This window comes from Bos javanicus, chromosome 22 (genome assembly GCF_032452875.1).
Source record: "Bos javanicus breed banteng chromosome 22, ARS-OSU_banteng_1.0, whole genome shotgun sequence".
NCBI lineage: Eukaryota > Metazoa > Chordata > Mammalia > Artiodactyla > Bovidae > Bos > Bos javanicus.
This window is the reverse complement of record NC_083889.1, coordinates 47,757,119-47,775,694: the sequence shown is the minus strand read 5'-3', so window position 1 is coordinate 47,775,694 and position 18,576 is coordinate 47,757,119. Positions and strand designations below refer to the sequence as shown.

Genomic DNA, 18,576 nt, shown 5'->3' with positions numbered 1-18,576 from the left:
GGTACAACGTTGGAGGAGAGAGGGACAGGTAAGGTGACAGCTCCCAGGGGACCAGGAAGCTGCTTGGGGGGCCCGGCCCTCCATGTGAGGGCAGGCCACCACCACAGAGGGTAAGGAGAGGACTGTGTTGACCAGTGCTCAACTGCAGGTCCCTACTGAGTGGCAGCCCAGGCCTCTAGGAGCTTCCAGTGGGAGGGGGCATGTGTGGCTAGACGAATGTTGCTGGCATGCTGGCCCAACCCGTTCTCTGCGTCACCTCCCCAGCCCAAGCTTGCAGAGAATGGGGTCTGCTGCAGAAATCACACTCTGTTGAAGAAGTTGGGAGGGAAGCTGAGGACCAGGGCAGGGTCAGCACTGCCAAAAGTCACCCCCTGCCATGGTGCCTTGCTGTGTAGGAGAGCCAGTGAGGCTTAGTACCCCTCTCCTCTCAGTCACCTCAGATGTCACCACAGCCCAGGGAGAGCCAAGGACTCAGGCCGCCCCCAGGAGCCGTAGTGGTAACACCTAAGGGTGAGTGTCAGCAGCACTGAGGCTGCGACAGTATCCCAGAGGCTCAGAGGGCTGCACACCTCTCCCCAGATTCCAGTGAAATGTCCTCATCTGCCCCAAGTCCACACAGGCAGAGAGGGATGTGACCCCTGGTGGGCAGGGGGCCATCTGGGCACAATGCATGAAGCCAGCCCAGGGTCTGCAGTTAGCTCTCTTAATGCCAGACTCCGTAGTCAGGTTCCTGGCCACTTCTAGTCCCATCTTCCCTTCTTTACAATCGGCAATGGCCATCCTAGCCCCAAACAAGGGTCTGGAACCCATGGTTGGGTGCTAGGGAGGGACTTAATGCCTGCAGAGCTCTCAGGCTCAGCTCAGGAACTATCTTCCAGACCCTCCTGGGCAACCCACCTGCACAAGCCTCTGGAATCCCTTTTCCATTGCATGAGGGGTACCCTGCCCGCCTCTGAGGGGAGAATCTAGGTCTCCCCAAGCTCTCCTGGGGCTCCCTGCCTCAGCCCTTCGGCTCAGGGCAGACAGCTGGAGCTGCCAAGTTCGCTCTGCAAATGCCAGCCAGAGAGTGTCCTTTCTCCTTACCCAGAGGCCTCTCAAAGTCCTCCTGCCTATACATGACCCCCATAGGCCAGGGTCCTAAATCCCAGCTCAGCCACCCTGCCCACCGAGTCTCCTGCACCTCCTTCCCCAGACTGGGTACACTCCACTGAGCAATCAAGGGGCAGGCTCTTCAGTGGTACCCCCCAAAACCTCCAGCTCTAAAGTCAGCTGCAGGGCCCAGTCCCGGGCAGGGCAGGGGTGGAAGGCTCACGTACAGACCTGTGATGCCTCGGCCCTTGAAGGTCTTGGCAATGATGGCTGTTGGCTGGTTCTTCACCTGCCCGAAGGCCTTGCACAGTTCCTCCACGCTGTGCCCATCTACGATGACAGCGTTCCAACTGGGAACAGAGAGAGGGTATGAGGGGCAAGGGCCCTGACAAGGGTCCAGGGAAAGGCCTGCCCTCCTTCCACTGCATGAAAGGACCTGGAGGAGCTGGGATGGCTCAAACCTGCCTGTTTCCAATTTGGGTTTAATTTTCTCTTTTCACATTGTTTTACTTCCTCTTGTTTGCCTTTGGACAGACCTTCCTCCTCTCTCCTAAGTAACACAAAGCCTGGTGTACTTATTGTCTTTCATTCCTGAGCTATTCATTTCCTACTGAAAGCTGCTCTTGGGACAATGCGCTGAGTTTGGAATCTACTACTAGATTTTTGATGAATTTTTTAAGCTGACCTTTCCATGGCTGCTGGATGCAGTGTTAGAAACTTGTATAAAACAAGCTATGTTGTCAAACATCCAGAAGGAAACTTTCCCTTTCAGCCAGTCCTTTCTGGAATTCTTTTTGGCAGATTAATAGTAATAGAAGTGGCAGCTCACACTTACTGAGCCGAGCACCTGTCAACCCACTTAAGCCTGTTGTTGTCCCCATTTTATAGACAAGTAAACTGAGATACTGAAGGTGGAGCAACCTGCCCAAGGTCACAAAAGCAAGTTAAGTGATGGAGCCAGGACTTAAGGAATCTGGTTCCATAGTCACAAGGTTATAGTCACAGACCCAAGGACACTGCCAGGGTTATTCTCTAAGTCCCCAGGTCCATGTGGTTTTCGGGAGGTGTGTCCCTGAGGCATTTTGTGGCTCTGTTTCTTCCTTCATCCAGAGAAATCTTTCCTCTCTACATTTTCTCCCTCTATAAGGTCACAAAAGAGGTAACAGCCCTGTATCTATGTGACCGGGTACTGCAACTCCACCTCCACCTTCCCTGGCCATCAGTTCATCTCTGAAGGGTGGCCTTAGAGGCCCAGGGCCCTCAGAGCCCAACTGCAGAGCAGCTGGTACCTGGGGCAGGGGAAGGACATCAAGGTGGGGGCCCCTCTGGATGCCACCCACCCAGACAGACCTCCTTGCTTTGTAATAGGTGACTCTGAGGCCAAGGGGAGAGATCTGGAAATCTTATCTCCCATTTCCCTAGGAGAAGGGCCTGCTCCTCCTCCCCAGGCTGGCTGGTCGTAGGTGACCAGTGGACTGATGTACTGAGTGAACCCGGTCTACACTGTGCACCTCCTGCCTTCTCACTGAAGAACAAAGTGAGGATGTATGAGATTGCATCACGTGGAAGCTCTGAGAACCATCACACCAATGTGCAAATACAGGAACTCAGAGCTGCGTCTCAGCCCACAAACCCGTGGCACTGGCCAAGGCGGCCCCTTTAAGCCCAAATGCCAAGTGAGTCAAACCCTGAAGGGAGGCTGCATCAAAATGCGGCTTAACCTCCAGCTCAGCCCCTGTACCTACAAAGCTCCTGGCATAAGAGGTCTCCTTCGCTATGAGGGTCCTCAGGTCACTGGCCCATACATACCCGAAGGCCTCGCAGCGCTTCTGGTAGATGTCCATCTGGTGCTGCAGCGGGGCAGGGTCACTCTGGCCCAGGCGGTTGATGTCAAGGATGGCGACAAGGTTGTCCAGCTTGTAGATGCTGGCGAAGGCCATGGCCTCCCACACGGAGCCCTCTGACAGCTCCCCATCTCCCAGCATGCAATAGACCCGGTAGCTGTGGATGGGGGGGCGGGTTAGAGGCTGTCCCTGTGCCCCTGGCCTCTCCCTCTGGGACATGCAACGGCTGTGCCAAACCCAAGTCCACACCCAGTGAGGAAAGGGCTGCGATGGAAACTGTCAGGAGCTCCAGAAAGTAGTACTGGCTGCCAAGAAAAGAGCTCCAGACAGCCATCTGGCCGATAAGATCCAGACAATCAGGAGTTGTTAGGGCATGAAGAAAACAGTGAGATTCATGGGGGCTAACCACTCACACTGGGTGGGAGCCGCCCACTACAGGGGTGCACCCGCCTCTCTCCACCCCAACTTGAGCCAGGACTGCTGGGGGAGCCCTGGGACTCACTGGGCAGGCCAGAGGGACAGGAGACCTTCTGCTCGGAGGAGGTGGGCTGGAGAGGCCCCCTGTGATGCACACCAGGCAGCACTCTAGAGGCAGGCTTCAGGTGAAGATGAGCACTCCCAAGGGGCTTAAAGGCCAAGATCACCGTTGGGGGCAGCTGCCTCCCAGGATGGGCTTCTCCCAAGATTCTGGGACTGGTTTTTGCTCAAGACTAGAGCTGGGCTTAGGCTTTCTGCCCCTCCAGGGGCCATCTCCTGCCCTCAACCCAGGTAGCCATGATTCTCCAAAGGCAGTATGACACAGTATAAAGGGCAATGAGGTTGGGATAAATTACCCAGAAATAGAAATATTTCCACCTTCCCTGGGGAGGGTGGAGCCAAGAGTGAGGCTGGAGGCAGGGAGAGCAACCCAGAGACCTTGACCCCACCTCCCACCCCTTAACTGTGCTTAGCACTGAGTAACCCTCTCAAGAAGGTAAAGTGAAAGTCGCTCAGTCGTGTCCGAGTCTTTGCCACCCTGTGGACTATACAATCCATGGAATTCTCCAGGCCAGAATACTGGAGTGGGTAGCCTTTCCCTTCTCCTCTTCCCAACCTAGGGATCGAACCCAGGTCTCCCGCTTTGCAGGTGCATTCTTTCCCAGCTGAGCCACAAGGGAAGCCCCTTATGAAGGTAAGCCCCACAATAAGGTAAGTGCAGTTGTTATTCCAAAAAAACACACACAGATAAGGAAACAGGCTCAAAGGCTGAGGGACTTGTCAAGATCAGCTGGGCAGCTGAGTGGGGATTCAAACCTGGGCCTGACTGCCCAGTCCTTGCTGACTAGGATTTGCATGTAGCAGAAGGAGCGCCAGGATGTGGAGACCCCCCACTCGCCTGCTCAGTGTCAACTGTGTGAAACCAGGAAGTGAGGCTGATGCCTGGATGGGTCAGAGAGGACACAGCCTGCCTGCTGCTGAGCGAGTCGGGCCTCCATGCCTCCCTGTTGCAGGGCCAAGGCAGGAGGAGCTGGAGAAGAGGCGGGGCCAGCCGTGGTGCTGTCAGCATGACTCAGCACCACTGCAGGCCTCCAGGTCACAGAGAGTTCCTTCATCCTCTCCATGCCCTTTCAGGCCTGTATCTTCCCTTCTGCGGCCTCCAGTGGGCCAGGCCACTGGTTCCTCCACCAGGAACAGGGGGTCCTGCACAGCCGCTCCCCTAAATGACCAGTCTGATGGGGCTGAGCAGAGAGGCCAGCAGGGAACTTGACTTCTCCAGAAAGGGATTCCAGGGAAGACGATCAGTGACCCTCCCAACTCCACACCCACTTCCAAGGAAGTTGAACTGGGGCCAAGAGTGGAGTCACAGCACAACCTCAGATTCAGGTCAGGAGGGCAGCCTGGGGAGACACTGGACTGGAAAGGAGAAAAGGGTGCCCAGCAGAAGCTGGGGCTAACCCTGAGGCTGTGTATTGCCTAAAGCTGTTAGATTTGGGGAGGAAGTTGCAAATACCCACAGTCCTGAACGACCATGAAGAAACCCTAATGAGAGGGCCAATATTTGTTGCAGGAGTTGGGAAACCACCCCAAATATCCAACAACAAATGACTGTCTAAACGCGTTATAGCATCCCCATGAAACAGAATGGGCATTAAAACTAGCTCTTGACAGTGCATGATGCGTGAGGAAATGTTCAGATTTTCCCAGAAAGCATTAGGTGAAAGTGTATAAATACTAGGATGATGAATCTGTAAGTTCCTTCTCACAGTAACACGGAGGGAATAGAATGCATTGTTGTTAGGAAGGTTGAAATGGGGGTAGGGGGTTAAGAATAGGGAAAATGTTCATTTCTTTTTAATGCATTCCTGTGTTTCAGATTAGTACGTATTTTATAATCCCCCCCCAAAATTATTTAAAAGAGAAATGGGGAAATTCCCTGGTGAGCCAGTAGTCAGGACTCCACCGTCTCGCCCGGGGCCCCAGGTTTGATGCCTGGTCAGGGAACTAAGATCCCACAAGCTGCAGAGTGCAGCCAAAAAAAGAGAGAGAGGGAGAAATGGGAAAGAGCCAGCTAGATGTGTGCTCCCCGGCTGCTGGCTGCACAGACTGGACTGGAGGCTGGATCTGCTCTATCAGGAACCCTGGCAGCTGGCACAGCCTGATCATTCCCTCGACCCCTCAGCCTTAGCCAACCCTGGCTGCCGAGAACCACGCTAAACCCCTTCTCCCTACACTGGCTTCTCCCATTATGTTAAGGGTCAGGAAATGACCCTTCACGAGCAATTATTTCAACCAACTGTAGAGAATAATTAACTCACAACTCTGGTTCTGAGCCAAATAAAATACTCTTAAACACACATCCCATTCTTTGCGACCTTCTTCACTTCACAGTGCATCACGTCTGGGTGTGGCTGAGCCTGGACCCAGAGCCCAGCCAAGGAGGCTGTGCAGTCAGTTGACACCGGCCTGAGTCTGGAAGACCTCAGAGCCCCAGTCTACCTCCTGGAGAAAACTGTCTCAGCAGCTTCCCCTGAAAAAGTAGATGCTCACTGAGGTGCAGCATCCAGTCAGGCTCCCTGCAGCCACCTGCCACCTGCAGGCCAGGCTCCCTCAGCCTCTCCTCTGGGAAGCTTCCCACTCGCAGGGCCCCCTGACTCTCCTGTGCTTCCCTCGGGCACCTCAGAGCAGCCTTAGGGACCCTGAATACGGACTCTGGATGCACACCCTGGGTTCAAAAGGCTGCCTCCACCACAAGGCAAACATCTTACTTCTGTTTCCTCATCTGTGTGGAGGGACAGCTGTGCGCATGTCACCACCCAGCCCATGGGGCTTATCAAAGTGAAACCCTAGAAAGCTCTGAGCAGAGTACAGAGCCCCAAAGGGTAAAGGAATGCAGAAACCACCTTGACAGCCTGTAGCCAACATTCCTCCCCTCCACAGCAGAGACTTGTCTGCAGGCCATGGTGGACAGCCTTGTGGCTGAAACCTGCCTCAAGGGGCATCTCCCCCAAACTGCCCGGGTGCTAGAGCAGCAAAGCTCTGACCAGGCTGCTCACTCCCTACAGACCAACCTCTCCAGGCTTCATTGCTTCCCTGACTGACAGGTGGGGCTCAGGGAGGCCCAGAATTCCCCAGAGCACACCATCTACTCCTTTCCTGAGGTAAGGCTAAGTGGCTCAGGCCTAGGTTTGTGGCACCCAGTCAGGCATTGTGGGATGGGGCCTCCTAAAACTTCCGGGCTCCAGGAGCTGGGCTCAAGAGGGCAACAAGGAAACTCATGAGTCAAAGCATTCTGGCCAAAGAGCATGCAGCCTTAGACGCAAAGCGGGCCCTGCTGGCCACTCTCCAGGGACTGTGGGCACACCCCTTCATTCCTCTGAGCCGATTTCTTCATCTTAAAAGGAGGCTAGCCCTGGTACTAGCCTCACACCATGCATGCACAGTTAATTACACAGTTTCTACTTAGTCTCCGTCAGGCAAGGAGGTGCTTGGGGGCGGAGAGTGAAACAGGGCCCCCAGGACCACCCACCAAACCACTGTGGGTGGGGTTGGGGAGTGGGCACATTACCTGGCTTTGTCGAAGTATTTGCCTGTGTAGGCCATCCCGCAAGCGGCTCCAAGGCCCTGGCCCAGGGAGCCAGTGGCCACATCGGTGAAAGCTTGTTTCTGTCATGACAGGGCTTCAGTTACCACAGGCAATGTTTCCTGGAAGTGCCTCCCAGGATCCTTGCCCCACCCAGACCCAGGGGGCATGATTTCCCACTCTCCCTGCAGCAGTAATTGTGGGTGTGGTTCAAATACCAGCTCAGTCCACAGGGAGCTGTGTGACCTCAGGCCATGGACTGAATCTGTTCCCTCACCTGTAAAAGAGCCCACCTTGTGAAGCGGGTGGGAGAACTCAGGACAAAACTGAATATTTAGCGTTAGTGGCTGGCCCCGATGGGATGTGACAGTTTTCATGGTACCCTCTAAGGAACACACTGGGCCCCTTCCTTGGATATCACCAGTATCCGGCTGCCACCCCCTTAGTGCACCTCATCTCCCAAGCCATGTCTACATGGCCAAGGAGGCCCAGGTGGGGAGGGAAGCTGGTTTTTGGTGCTGGGGAAAGGCCCTCCTGGCAGTCAGCCCAGAGCACCCTAGGTTGGGGCTTTAAAGGCCTCAGACTTCAGCATAAGCTTGGGGTAAACAGTGTTGCCCAAGCACCCACTTCTTCCTCTGCTCTCTAACATCCTCAGTTCCTCAGTCCCTCTTCCCACAAGCCTTGAGAAATAGGAAATGGAGGCAGAGGCCTGCAGGGCTCCTGGTGAGGTGGACTTACCGGGACAGGGTGCCCGTCCAAGTCGGAGCTGATCTTCCTCAGATTCAGCAGCTCTGACTCCGGCAGGAAGCCAGCTTCAGCCCAGACGGCATACAGGATGGGTGCCGCATGGCCCTGCAGGGGACGGACCATGGGGAGAGGTCAGATGAGGAGCTGTTCCCGCCATGGCCTGGCCGAGCCTGCCGGCCAGGATATCCCTTTCAGAGAAGGAAGCAAGCAAAGGCCACTTCCCCTCCCTTCATCCTTCTCTAGCCCGAGGTTCCCACAGTCAAGGCCGAGCGGAGTCTAGGACAGGTGCAGGCGGAACACAGCTGTGAGGCTGCGGAGGCCAAAACCCCAGCAGGCAGCCGGTCACCCTAATCCCTGGGTTCTGGCATGTGAGCCGACTTGGACAGACTTCTAAGCTCTCATGCCTGCCTCGAGAGACCAAAGACCACGGAGCCAGGCCTGGGTATTGGTGGATTTGGGGTGTTCGTGGCATGGCTTGCGGCTGTGGCTCTCATGTGGTGCGTGGGGTCGGGGGGGCGATCAGGGCTCCCCATCCCAAACTGTTGCAGGGCACCCCCACTCCTGAGGGAGTGAGCATGGCCTGGGTATTGGCTCAGCAGAGACGGGTGCAGAAAGCCACCAAGCTGTACCCCAGACCTGGACTCCAGTCCTGCCAGTCAACACCAAAGAGGAGTGGAACTCCCAAGATCATTTCCATTCTCTCTTACTAATTCAGTCATTTATTTCTTAAACTTTACCAGCAGGGTCAGTACAGAGCAAGAGGGGGCCGGGCCGGGTGGGGCAGGTGGAGAAGGAGCCTGGGGTGAGGAAGGGTGGCAAAAAGCTGGGCTTACATCAGGGAGGCAGGTCTCCTTCTCGACGTTGCAGGGCCCACCCAGGCCCACGTGAAGGGTGGGGGGCTGGCCTCCTACCTTGGAGAGAACAAAGCGGTCGTTGTGAGGGTTCCGGGGATCCAGGGCCTTGTAGCGCATGGTGTGGAAGAAGAGGACAGCCATGATCTCAGCAGCGCTGCAGCATGACGTGGGGTGGCTGTGGCCCAGGAGAGACATGCACATGTGGGTCACGGCCCAGACCCCTGGCCTCAGGGCTCACCACGCCCGAGCGCTGGGGGTGCAGGTGTCAAGGAGCCACGTGATCTGGGCCCTGGGAGGGCTGCATGGGGGTTGCACCCTCAGAGACATGGAGGAGGAGGGGCCCAGGAGACTGCGGTAGCCCCTCTAGGACCATTGAGCTAAATCCCAGTGGGACTGCCCAGGACTCTGCCCACCTGTCAGGGCAACTTGGCCTCCATGGCCCTCACAGATCCAGGGCCCCAATGGCCATAGTCAGAGGTTAATGGACTGAGACTTCCAGTAGACTCCACCCATAGGGTGGGTAGTCTGGCAACCGGGGCTTTAGGCTCTCCAAGAGCATCACTGGGCTACTCAGCAGCCTTTTAATGGGCATTCTGAGGGCTGGTATAGCACCAGAAACCATGCTTTTGTACAGAACTGAAAAGGCAAAAGCAATCTCGTATCTTCTACAAAGAATACAATCCTAAAAAAATAAAAATAAAAATTCCTCTGCCTGAGACAAGACCTGGGGTGGGGCCGACAGTAGCCAAGAGCCTGTCCTTCCTGGTGGGATCAAGGGGGCTGCCCTTATTAGGCTCTCATTCTATTCACCGTATACTTACTTGAATGGCGACCAGGCAGAGGACTTAGCTAGAGACAGTACATCTTAGAGATGAGACTTATTCAGGTTTCTCAGGACCCACTTGGTTGATTCAGTCCCAGCCCCCAGGGTTCCTGGCAGGACATGCTATAATTCCTGAAGCCCTCTGGTCCACAGTCTGATTACAAAGTCAGCCTCAGGGCACGTGTCTCCCAGCTGCCCCCTCCACACTGCAACATGCCCACTGCCAAACCCAAGGGCACATGCACCATCTGGAGTTCACGTGGGCCTCCCCCCTCCCTGCAGCCGGCTCCCCGCACGGGTTAGGGGTGAGTCACTCCCAGAGCAGACACATTAGTAGAGAAACCCGGAACTGTCCATGCTGGTTTAGTAGCCACATCCCCAGCACACAGTTGTCTTATACTTAACCACTTCTACGAACTCCTGGGTCATGGGGAAAGACACTAGACCTGAAAGAGGGAGGTGAGGAAATGTGAACGAGAAACCTCTTCCCTGCCTGGCAGGAACCCAGCTTCCCTTGTCCCTAGCACAGAATTCAGCGGGGCAAGGGGGGACAGATGGACACCCTAGTCAACACCAGCCAGGCTGACCTCCTGCCTTCCCCGCCCTCCGAGAGCAGCTTCATCCCTGAGGAACCCTCTTTCAAAAGTCAAGATCCTGTGAGGAGAACAGTGGGGGAAGGATGCAGGTGGACAGCAGGCCAAACTGCTCCAAGAGACAGAAGGCAGGCACAGGACAGGGCTCAGCCTCTCCTGCCCATCAGTGGTTTCCAGGAAGGGGCTCCAGGGATAAAGGCCTGGCAAAAGCACCTTCTGTGCATGGCAAAGGCATGCCCGCCTGGGCCAAAAACTGAAAAGTACTCGATTTTAACCAGGCTTCCCTAGTAGCTCAGTTGGTAAAGAATCTGCCTGCAATGCAGGAGACCTGGGTTCAATCCCTGGGTCGGGAAGATCCCTTCTTTTTTAAAATCAATTTTATTGAAATTTAGTTTACACACTATAAAATGCATTCATTCTAAGTGTTAATTCAGTCATTCTAAGCGTTTAGTTCAGATCTATGTGCCTATATAGTCACCACCAAATCAGGAAATGGAGAAGGAAATGGCAACCCACTCCAGTACTCTTGCCTGGAGAATTCCATGGACAGAGGAGTCTGACAGGTTAAGTCCATGGGATCACAAAGAAGAAAGCCTGCATGATGGACACACTGCTGGCCCTACCTTCATACCTGCCAAATAAAAACATACAGAGTAAGGGGTGCTTAGGGTCCAGGCGTCTGCCCACCCCCCACCCCAGAGCTTTCAGGGAATTCCCCGAGATGTGTCCCACAGTGGGGATATGGGCCACTGCGGCTGTGTGGCTTCAGCTTGTGCTTCAGCCCCATGAGGCTCAGCTTCCTCACTTGTAAATGGGATGCTACGTGGGGACATCCACAGTCAAGGAACTAAGACAGTGAACTCAAAGTGCCCAGGTCACCATCAGCATCTGCTGGAAGACCAGATGCCACGCTCTGGTCTTCAACAGCGCCCCCACTCATCAGCAGGCTGGGACTGAGACCCTCTGCTGACCATGGGGCAGGCAGGAGGGAAGAAAGCTGTGGACTGAGATGGGGCTCTGCCAAACTCATGGGAGACTTAGGCTCAACTTAGTAGAGGAGCTCCAGTGTACAGACTCTGGGGCCTGAAGACCTGTGTTTCCCCAGCAACTGCAGCCTGCCCTGGGGGGACAACTATGGTTGAGGGGGCCTACCTCCCATGTTGCTCAGGACACATCTATGAATACAAAGTGGCTAGAGATGGAGAAGGCGAGGGCACCCCACTCCAGTACTCTTGCCTGGAAAATCCCAAGAACGGAGGAGCCCAGTAGGCTGCAGTCCATGGGGTTGCCCAGAGTCGGACATGACTGAAGCAACTTAGCAGCAGCAGCAGAAATGGGGAAGGGCAGGGACAGGGTGGGCAGCTGCAGGGAACTTTATCTACTAAGCAACTCTTTGTGATGCATGGGAGTTACAAGGTTGTTCTAAAACCTGTCTACTTATTGCCAATTAGCTCAGTCTATGAAGGTGGTGTGAGGGAGCTGGGCCTAAGTAAGTCTCCCAAAGCCCTCTCCACCCACCCCAGGGGAAGACACACCTTCTAGATGTTCCCTTCTCTCTTCCCCCTTCTATTCAGCACTCTCTGCCTGCTCACAGGTTTTCCTACAGAAAAAACGCAGAGAAGATCCCTCAGCCCTCTGGCTGGGCTCCGCTCCATTATCAAGAGGTAATACTGCCAGGTGCCATGATGGCCCTCCTCCCTGCCCGACACATACCTCAAGACCTCAAAAAATTGAACAAACCAGGGCAGTGGGCACGGCCACAGCCTCTCTCATGCCTCAAAACAGGAAGAAAAATAATCTGTTATGAACAAAAAACTAAGTTCCTGAAGGAAAAAGTAAGAAATGTGAGTTGAAAACCCAACAGTGAAGGTCCAACCTAAAAAGTTAAAAAATGCACTGAGCTCAAAGAGAGTAGAAAGATAAAAACAGAAATTTATCAAATATGAAGCAAATGTACGATTTTTAAAAATCAAAGCCAACAGTCAGCTCTTCGGAAAAGAAAAAAAAAGATGAAACGTTTAGCTAACTTCTGTTACGGCAGGATCCAGAAAAAGGAAAGGGTGCTATTAGAAGTGGAGGGAAGGGCACAAGAACAGATGATAAAATGCTCCAAACAACCTGATACAAATACATTTGGAAACAGGAAAATGTCTAGGAGAAAATGATTTGCCAAAACTGACTCAGGAAGAGAGAAAATCTAAGTAATCTTTTAACTATTAAAAAGAGCAAATCAACAGCTATAAACGCACATTCCCTAAGGCCCAGCATCTCCACTTCTAAGACCACATCCACAGTGAAACGTGCAATGAGCAGATCTGAAAGCTACCTTCATGTCTATCGAGAAGGTATTTGATGACAACATGTTTCTGGAACACTATGCAGCAATCTCAATAAAATCTCACAAATACGACACGTGAACAAAGCTCACTGCAGACAGATCTCTACCAGGGAAGACCATACTGTTTATGAACTTATACTAAAAGGAAAATAATAAAATGCAAAACTCAGGGTATAGCTCTTTCTTGGGGGAACCCTCTTTCTATGAGGAGGGAAAGACACCCAGTAGGTTCTAAAGCCCTGTAATATCCTCGTTCTTAGGCCTGGTGGAAGGTATTCTACCAGGCTCATTATTTATAATATGTACATCAGTTATACTTTTTTTAGGCATATGTTAAAAAAAACAACAACAACTCAGGAGGGAATCCTAGGATGCCAAGGCAGAAGCAAACCTTAGAAGCCATCCTTGTTCTTCCTGTTCCAGGAACCATGAAGGGTGGCTCCTGCCCGAGAAGCCTGCCTCCACACCTCAGATTGAGCCTTTTCACTGTAGTAGCCTCGGGCCTGAAGAGCATCTGGCACAAACGGTGCACAAATAAATGTGCCAAGGCTCTAAGACCCCAGGGATGTGAACTCTCTGAGCCTCAGTTTCCTCCATGTAAAATGGAGATATAGCAGAATCTGAATGAGGTAGTTTTTGTGTGTAAAGAGCCTGGCACAGTGCATAAAAAAATGGCAACTGCTCAGTAAAATCCTAGCTCTAAAAATATCAGATATGAAATCTAACCTCCTCATTTGAGGATAAGACCACTGAGGTCCACAGAAAGTAAGTGCCTTGCCCAAGGTTGCAGTCTACCATCAGAAGAGCCAGGAGAAAAGCAAAATGCTAAGAGTAAGAATGAACAGATAAACAAAATGTAGTTTATCCAAACACCTGACTATCCAGCAATAAAAACAAAGTACGTTCACTACCTGCTACAACATAACGACCTTCCAAACATTGTGCTAACTGAAAAAAGCCAGACCCTCAAAGACCTCATTCTGTAGGACCCCATTTATATGAAATATCCAGAAGAGTTAAAATGGGAAGTGGTAAGTTCACTAAAACTCACTGCATTAATAACTCACTGTCAATACATTAAATCTACTAGAAGCCACTGAACCGTACACTAAGAATGCCATGAGATGAAAATTATACCTCACTAGAGCTGTAAAAGGGTGGTGTTTAAAAGGAAGAAGGTGCTCAGGGTCCAGATGAGGAAGTTCTGGAGAGGCCACACTCCCTTACCCAGTTGTGCAGTCCTTAGAGATTACAGCCAAGGCCATGGGTGCAACTGACTTCTGAGCAAGGAGGTCAAACAGTGCAGGCTCCCATCAGCCAGCTCCACATGCTACCAGCTCCTGCAAGCCCACATCGTGGAGTGGACTTGACCTCACTGCTCAGGGAAAAAGTACTGCAGAAGAGTCGGCAGAAGGACCCAGCATCCAGGGCAGGCAGCTGGGTCCTGTGCACAATAAGGGAGTTGTCGGTGCTGTGGGACTGGGCTCTAGAGACAACAGACCCACCTACAGAGGCCAAGTCCAGGGAGGGGTCAGAGAGAGGTGGCCCAGGGGCCACAGTGTCATCAGCTCACGGGAAGCCAGGAGACCCTAACTAGGTGCACCGGGTTCTCAGCTTCAGGAAGCACTTCCCACCAGCGCTGCTGAGCTCAGGGGCAGAGAACAGAGTCGCTGCACGACAGCCAGGTGTCCTCACAGGGAGTTGGGACATACTGCTTGCTGCTGGGGTAATCCCAACAGGCTTGTTCTTGCCTCAGTCAGGGCCGAGCTGGGGTGAAGACAGACCAGTTGGACAAGGCCTGGGCAGCAGTTCTCTGCCGAGATAGGCTGGGCCCACAGGGGCCCTCTGAGCACTCCAAGTCCCTAATCACCAGAGCTGGGTGGCAAGGATGCACTTTCAGCCACTTTAAGGTCACAGGGACACTCCTCAGGACATGAAACCCACAACAGGTGGTGGCAGGACCCCAGAGCTCACTCATTCTGGTCCCCCGGCCCTGCTCTCAAGAAACCCAGCTTGAAAACCACCTAGCTGTGAACTTCTTTAGAGATGGGGAAACTGAGGCCTCAGACGGAACAGGGTCTTTTCAACAAAGGCACAGTCTCTCAGCACACAGCTACGGTGAGATTCTTGTCTCTCTGTGCCCACCAGCCAGGCCTGGCCAGACCTTCTGTTCCGGAGTACCCAGCCCAACACTGTGGGTCAGAGCCCTGGGGACCTCTAAGCACAGCCTGAGCCTTCAGATTCAGGTCTGACTCTAATGGCGTCCTCAGATAATACTTAGCACTGTTTGGATACTGTGAGTCTAGCGTGGTTGGTGAGAACTACGAAATCTCCACCAAGAGCCTTAGCAGTCAGGGCCCCTCTGACAAGGCCACTGAGTGTCACCTTTTTTTTGGTGGAGGGTGGGGGGGCGCTGCACCAGGTCTTTTTTGCAGCATGTGGGATCTAGTTCCCTGACGAGGGATCGAACCCAGGTTCCCTGCATTGGGAGCTCTATGTCTTATCCACTGGACCACCAGGGAAGTCCCTGAGTACCATCTTTTAAAGACTGGGTGAGTTGGACCCTTGCCACGGCTGCCACAGCTCCTGCGGCACATGGAGGGAGAGCGAGGTGACCTGGAGCAGCCTTGGCTGCTGCACAATGAGTCCTCTATGCAGGCCGTCCCTCAGCTCCACGACACAGAGGCCAGTGTCCACACTTACCAGGCCTGGGGAGGTTCACTGTCACTTGCCCAGTGATGGCAGACAAAGGGGAAAGCTACCAAGATATCAGGACCCCATGGTCCTCACTGACCCACTATCAATCCAGCATGTGCAGTGACCATGAAAAGACTTTTGGTCAGAGTGCTGTTTGCATCACCAGGGATGTAAGCTTCCCTAGGAAGGAGACAGCCTGGCAGGATGGTCACCTTGACCATGACTGCACAGCGCCCAGGGATGGGGGAGCCTGGTGGGCTGCCATCTATGAGGTCGCACAGAGTCGGACACGACTGAAGCGACTTAGCAGCAGCAGCAAGGCCTCAAAGCTGCACCTTCACTTTGCAAAGCTCATCCACTCATGAGGAACTGCCTCAAAACAAACATCTTGGAGGCCTGTTCAAGGCTTCCTTTATTGGGGTTTTTTTTTTTTTTTTTTTGCACACACAACTCTTGGCACATGCCTTTCAAAATCTCTTTTGACAGAGGTTACATAGTAATGTTACTTCCTTCTGAAAATTCAGTTTTCTAAGTATTTCTTTTTTTTTTTTTTTTGTCTTGAGGCATGTTTCTCTAAGTACTTCTTTCCTGAATCTTTTGGGCTTGCTCACAACTCCCAGGAATCACTGTATCTTTCACTTTTTTTCTCTTTGTAAATGGACACTTTGAGTTCAGTGAGTTCCTCCTTCAGGCATTACAATATAAACCTGCCTGTAACTCAGTTGCCAAATCCAGTTATCTTTTCCTTGTAGAAATCAGAGTTTAACTATCTAACAAAGACCCAGGCAGGAGTCCCACTAGACACACCCTCTCCCTTTGGGAGCCCCCCACCTCAAGTTGTAAATATTTGTTTCATTTCTCTGCAAGTAGCTTCAAATGCCTGAGATGCCCATCACTGAGCCTGGTCTCCACCCTTTCCAGTTTCTCTCCATTCTCTGGCCTGGTGCTTCCAACCTGTCCAAGAAGTCTTCCTGGTAACATGAGCCCCTCACTGGAGCTTAGGATTTACTCACTAAAAACATTTCCTAGGAGAGGGTGAGATGTATGGAAAGAGTAACATGGAAACTTACATTACCACATGTAAAATAGATAGCCAATGGGAATTTCCTGTATAGCTCAGGAAACTCAAACAGGGGCTCTGTATCAACCTAGAGGGGTGGGATGGGGAGGCAGATGGGAGGGAGGGTCAAACAGGAAGGGATATATGTATACCTATGGCATCGGGTCCCATCACTTCAATGCAAATAGATGGGGAAACAGTGGAAACAGTGGCTGACTTTATTTTTCTGGGTTCCAAAATCACTGCAGATGGTGATGGCAGCCATGAAATTAAAAGACGCTTACTCCTTGGAAGGAAAGTTATGACCAACCTAGATAGCGTATTAAAAAGCAGAGACGTTGCTTTGTCAACAAAGGTCCGTCTAGTCAAGGCTATGGTTTTTCCATTGGTCATGTATGGATGTGAGAGTTGGACTATAAAGAAAGCTGAGCGCCAAAGAATCGATGCTTTCGTTGAACTGTGGTGTTGGAGAAGACTCTTGAGAGTCCCTTGGACTGCAAGGAGATCCAACCAGTCCATCCTAAAGGAGATCAGTCCTGGGTGTTCATTGGAAGGACTGATGCTAAAGCTGAAACTCCAATACTTTGGCCACCTGATGCAAAGAGCTGACTCATTTGAAAAGACCCTGGTGCTGGGAAGGACTGAGGGCAGGAGGAGAAGGGGATGACAGAGGATGAGATGGTTGGATGGCATCACCGACTCAATGGACATGAGTTTGGGTAAACCCCCGGAGTTGGTGATGGACAGGGAGGCCTGGTGTGCCGTGGTAATGGGGTCACAGAGAGTCAGACACATCTGAGCAACTGAACTGATGGCTGATTTATGTTGAGGCTTGATAGAGAACAAAATTTTGTAAAGCAATTATCCTTCAATTAAAATATATATATATCCTGTATGAAATTAGCCAGAAGGTAGAATCTTGTCTTTGTTCTACAGACTTAATCTGGGAAGGTCCCTGGAAACCATCCGCCACCCAGACTTCAAAATTATTTCATGAACCAATCATGAAATGCTGTCTGGGCAGCCTGGTCCCAAGCCCCAAAAGGGCTGGAATCCTGGAAACCACAGAGTTGTGTAGGAGCTACTATTGTTCCCATTTTACGGAGGAGGAAACAGGCTCTGAAGTGACTCACTGGTTGACTTTCTTAAGTACCCCAGCGGACGCCTCCAGCTACACAGTGACCGATTATCATTACTGTCCCTGCCAACTGGCCACCTTCAGAGAAGGCTCCCTGAGATGGACAGCAGCCTTTCTCCGCCTCTGAGCCACAAGGGCTGGCGGGAAAGAGCGTTGGGGGATGGGCCTGTCTTGAGGAAAATGCATGTGGAGGCTGGCCCTGCATGTTCACCGCAAGCCCTGAGACTTGGTTCTCGGTTCTCTAAGCCTTTCAAACCTCCCTTCCTCCAGCCCATCCCCTCCTCCTGTCCCCGCCCCAGAGGAGATCTCACTTAAGACCTTCAGTTCACAAGGTATGCAACGGCTCTGCATCCACGTGGCCACCTCCCTCCTCACCCTTACTCCCCTGGAGTCGCAGCACTCTCGCTCCAAACCCAAGGTGGCAGGAATTTGATTCTTTTTTTTTTTTTTTTTAGGAATTTGATTCTTAACAGGAATGTGAGGTGGCGACAGGGACGGGTAGTTTGAGGTAGGGACAAGGGCAGGGCCCCAGGCTTCCCAGCAAGATGAGGTATTAAAACAGGCGCTCTCGTCTCGGGCAGAGCCGGTTCAAATTTCAGCTCTCGCTGCGCCCGATCCCGGCCAACTGACAAACTCGGAGCCTCGGTTTCCTCACGTGTGGGTGGAAGGTTATCAATTACCAGGGGGTAAAGGGTCCAGGGGCCGCGTGTGCAGATCCCAAGCACAGGGCCTGGCTCTCGGCGAGAGCGCGCTAATGGTGGCTCTCTGGGCACGGCGGCCGAGAGGTTTCCGTAGTGCCGAGCGCGTCTCTTGCGCCTTAGAGCGGAGGGGAAGGAGGGGCCGAGCCGGCCTAAGGCGCTCAGAGAGCCGGGCCCCAGCGGACGGAAGCCAGGCGGAGGACCGGCGCGGAGGAAGGATCCTCCGGTCGGATCCTCCGGTCAGAACCTCCCAGGCGCGCACTCCACCATGAGATCGCGCCCCCCACCCCCAGCCCTGGCGCCTCCTCCGTGGTGGCACTGTGCAGCGCCACACGGAGCCGACGTGCCCGCACGCCGGCGCCGCCGCCCAGCGTCCCAACTCACCCCGATCCGGCCGCCGTGGTGGCTTGGATGGAGCTGATACGCAGGCGGTTGGCCGTGTCCTTCAGGGCCTGCAGCTTCTGCTGATCAGGCTTATGGTAGGCCTCCATGGCGCAGCCAGGCGAACGGGCGGGTGGCGAGGCAGAGGACGCAGACGGGAAAGCTAAGACGCAGGGCTGCGGAGATGCAAGCAGCGGCGGAGGCCTGAGGCCGCTAGCCGGCGCGTTAAGAATCCCCGGAGCCGCCCGCGGGGC

General features: G+C 53.2%; 1 protein-coding gene and 1 long non-coding RNA gene across 4 annotated transcripts in view; one reads left to right on the top strand and one right to left on the bottom strand.

The window, feature by feature from the left end:
* Positions 1–8,654, top strand: part of LOC133235320 (uncharacterized) — an 18,644-nt gene extending 9,990 nt beyond the window's left edge. For all 3 annotated transcript variants that reach the window (XR_009732532.1, XR_009732533.1, XR_009732531.1), the window contains 2 exons: positions 2–8,345; positions 8,427–8,654. This is a non-coding gene — a long non-coding RNA (uncharacterized LOC133235320). The remainder of the gene's footprint in view (position 1; positions 8,346–8,426) is intronic.
* TKT (transketolase) overlaps positions 1–18,576 on the bottom strand; it is a 23,627-nt gene extending 5,051 nt beyond the window's left edge. The window contains exons 1-6 of the mRNA XM_061396683.1: positions 18,326–18,576; positions 8,652–8,769; positions 7,732–7,845; positions 6,979–7,076; positions 2,899–3,090; positions 1,321–1,439 (exon numbers count right to left, since the gene is read on the bottom strand). Coding sequence (XP_061252667.1) covers positions 1,321–1,439; positions 2,899–3,090; positions 6,979–7,076; positions 7,732–7,845; positions 8,652–8,769; positions 18,326–18,432 — 748 coding nt within the window. The 5' untranslated portion in view covers positions 18,433–18,576. The remainder of the gene's footprint in view (positions 1–1,320; positions 1,440–2,898; positions 3,091–6,978; positions 7,077–7,731; positions 7,846–8,651; positions 8,770–18,325) is intronic.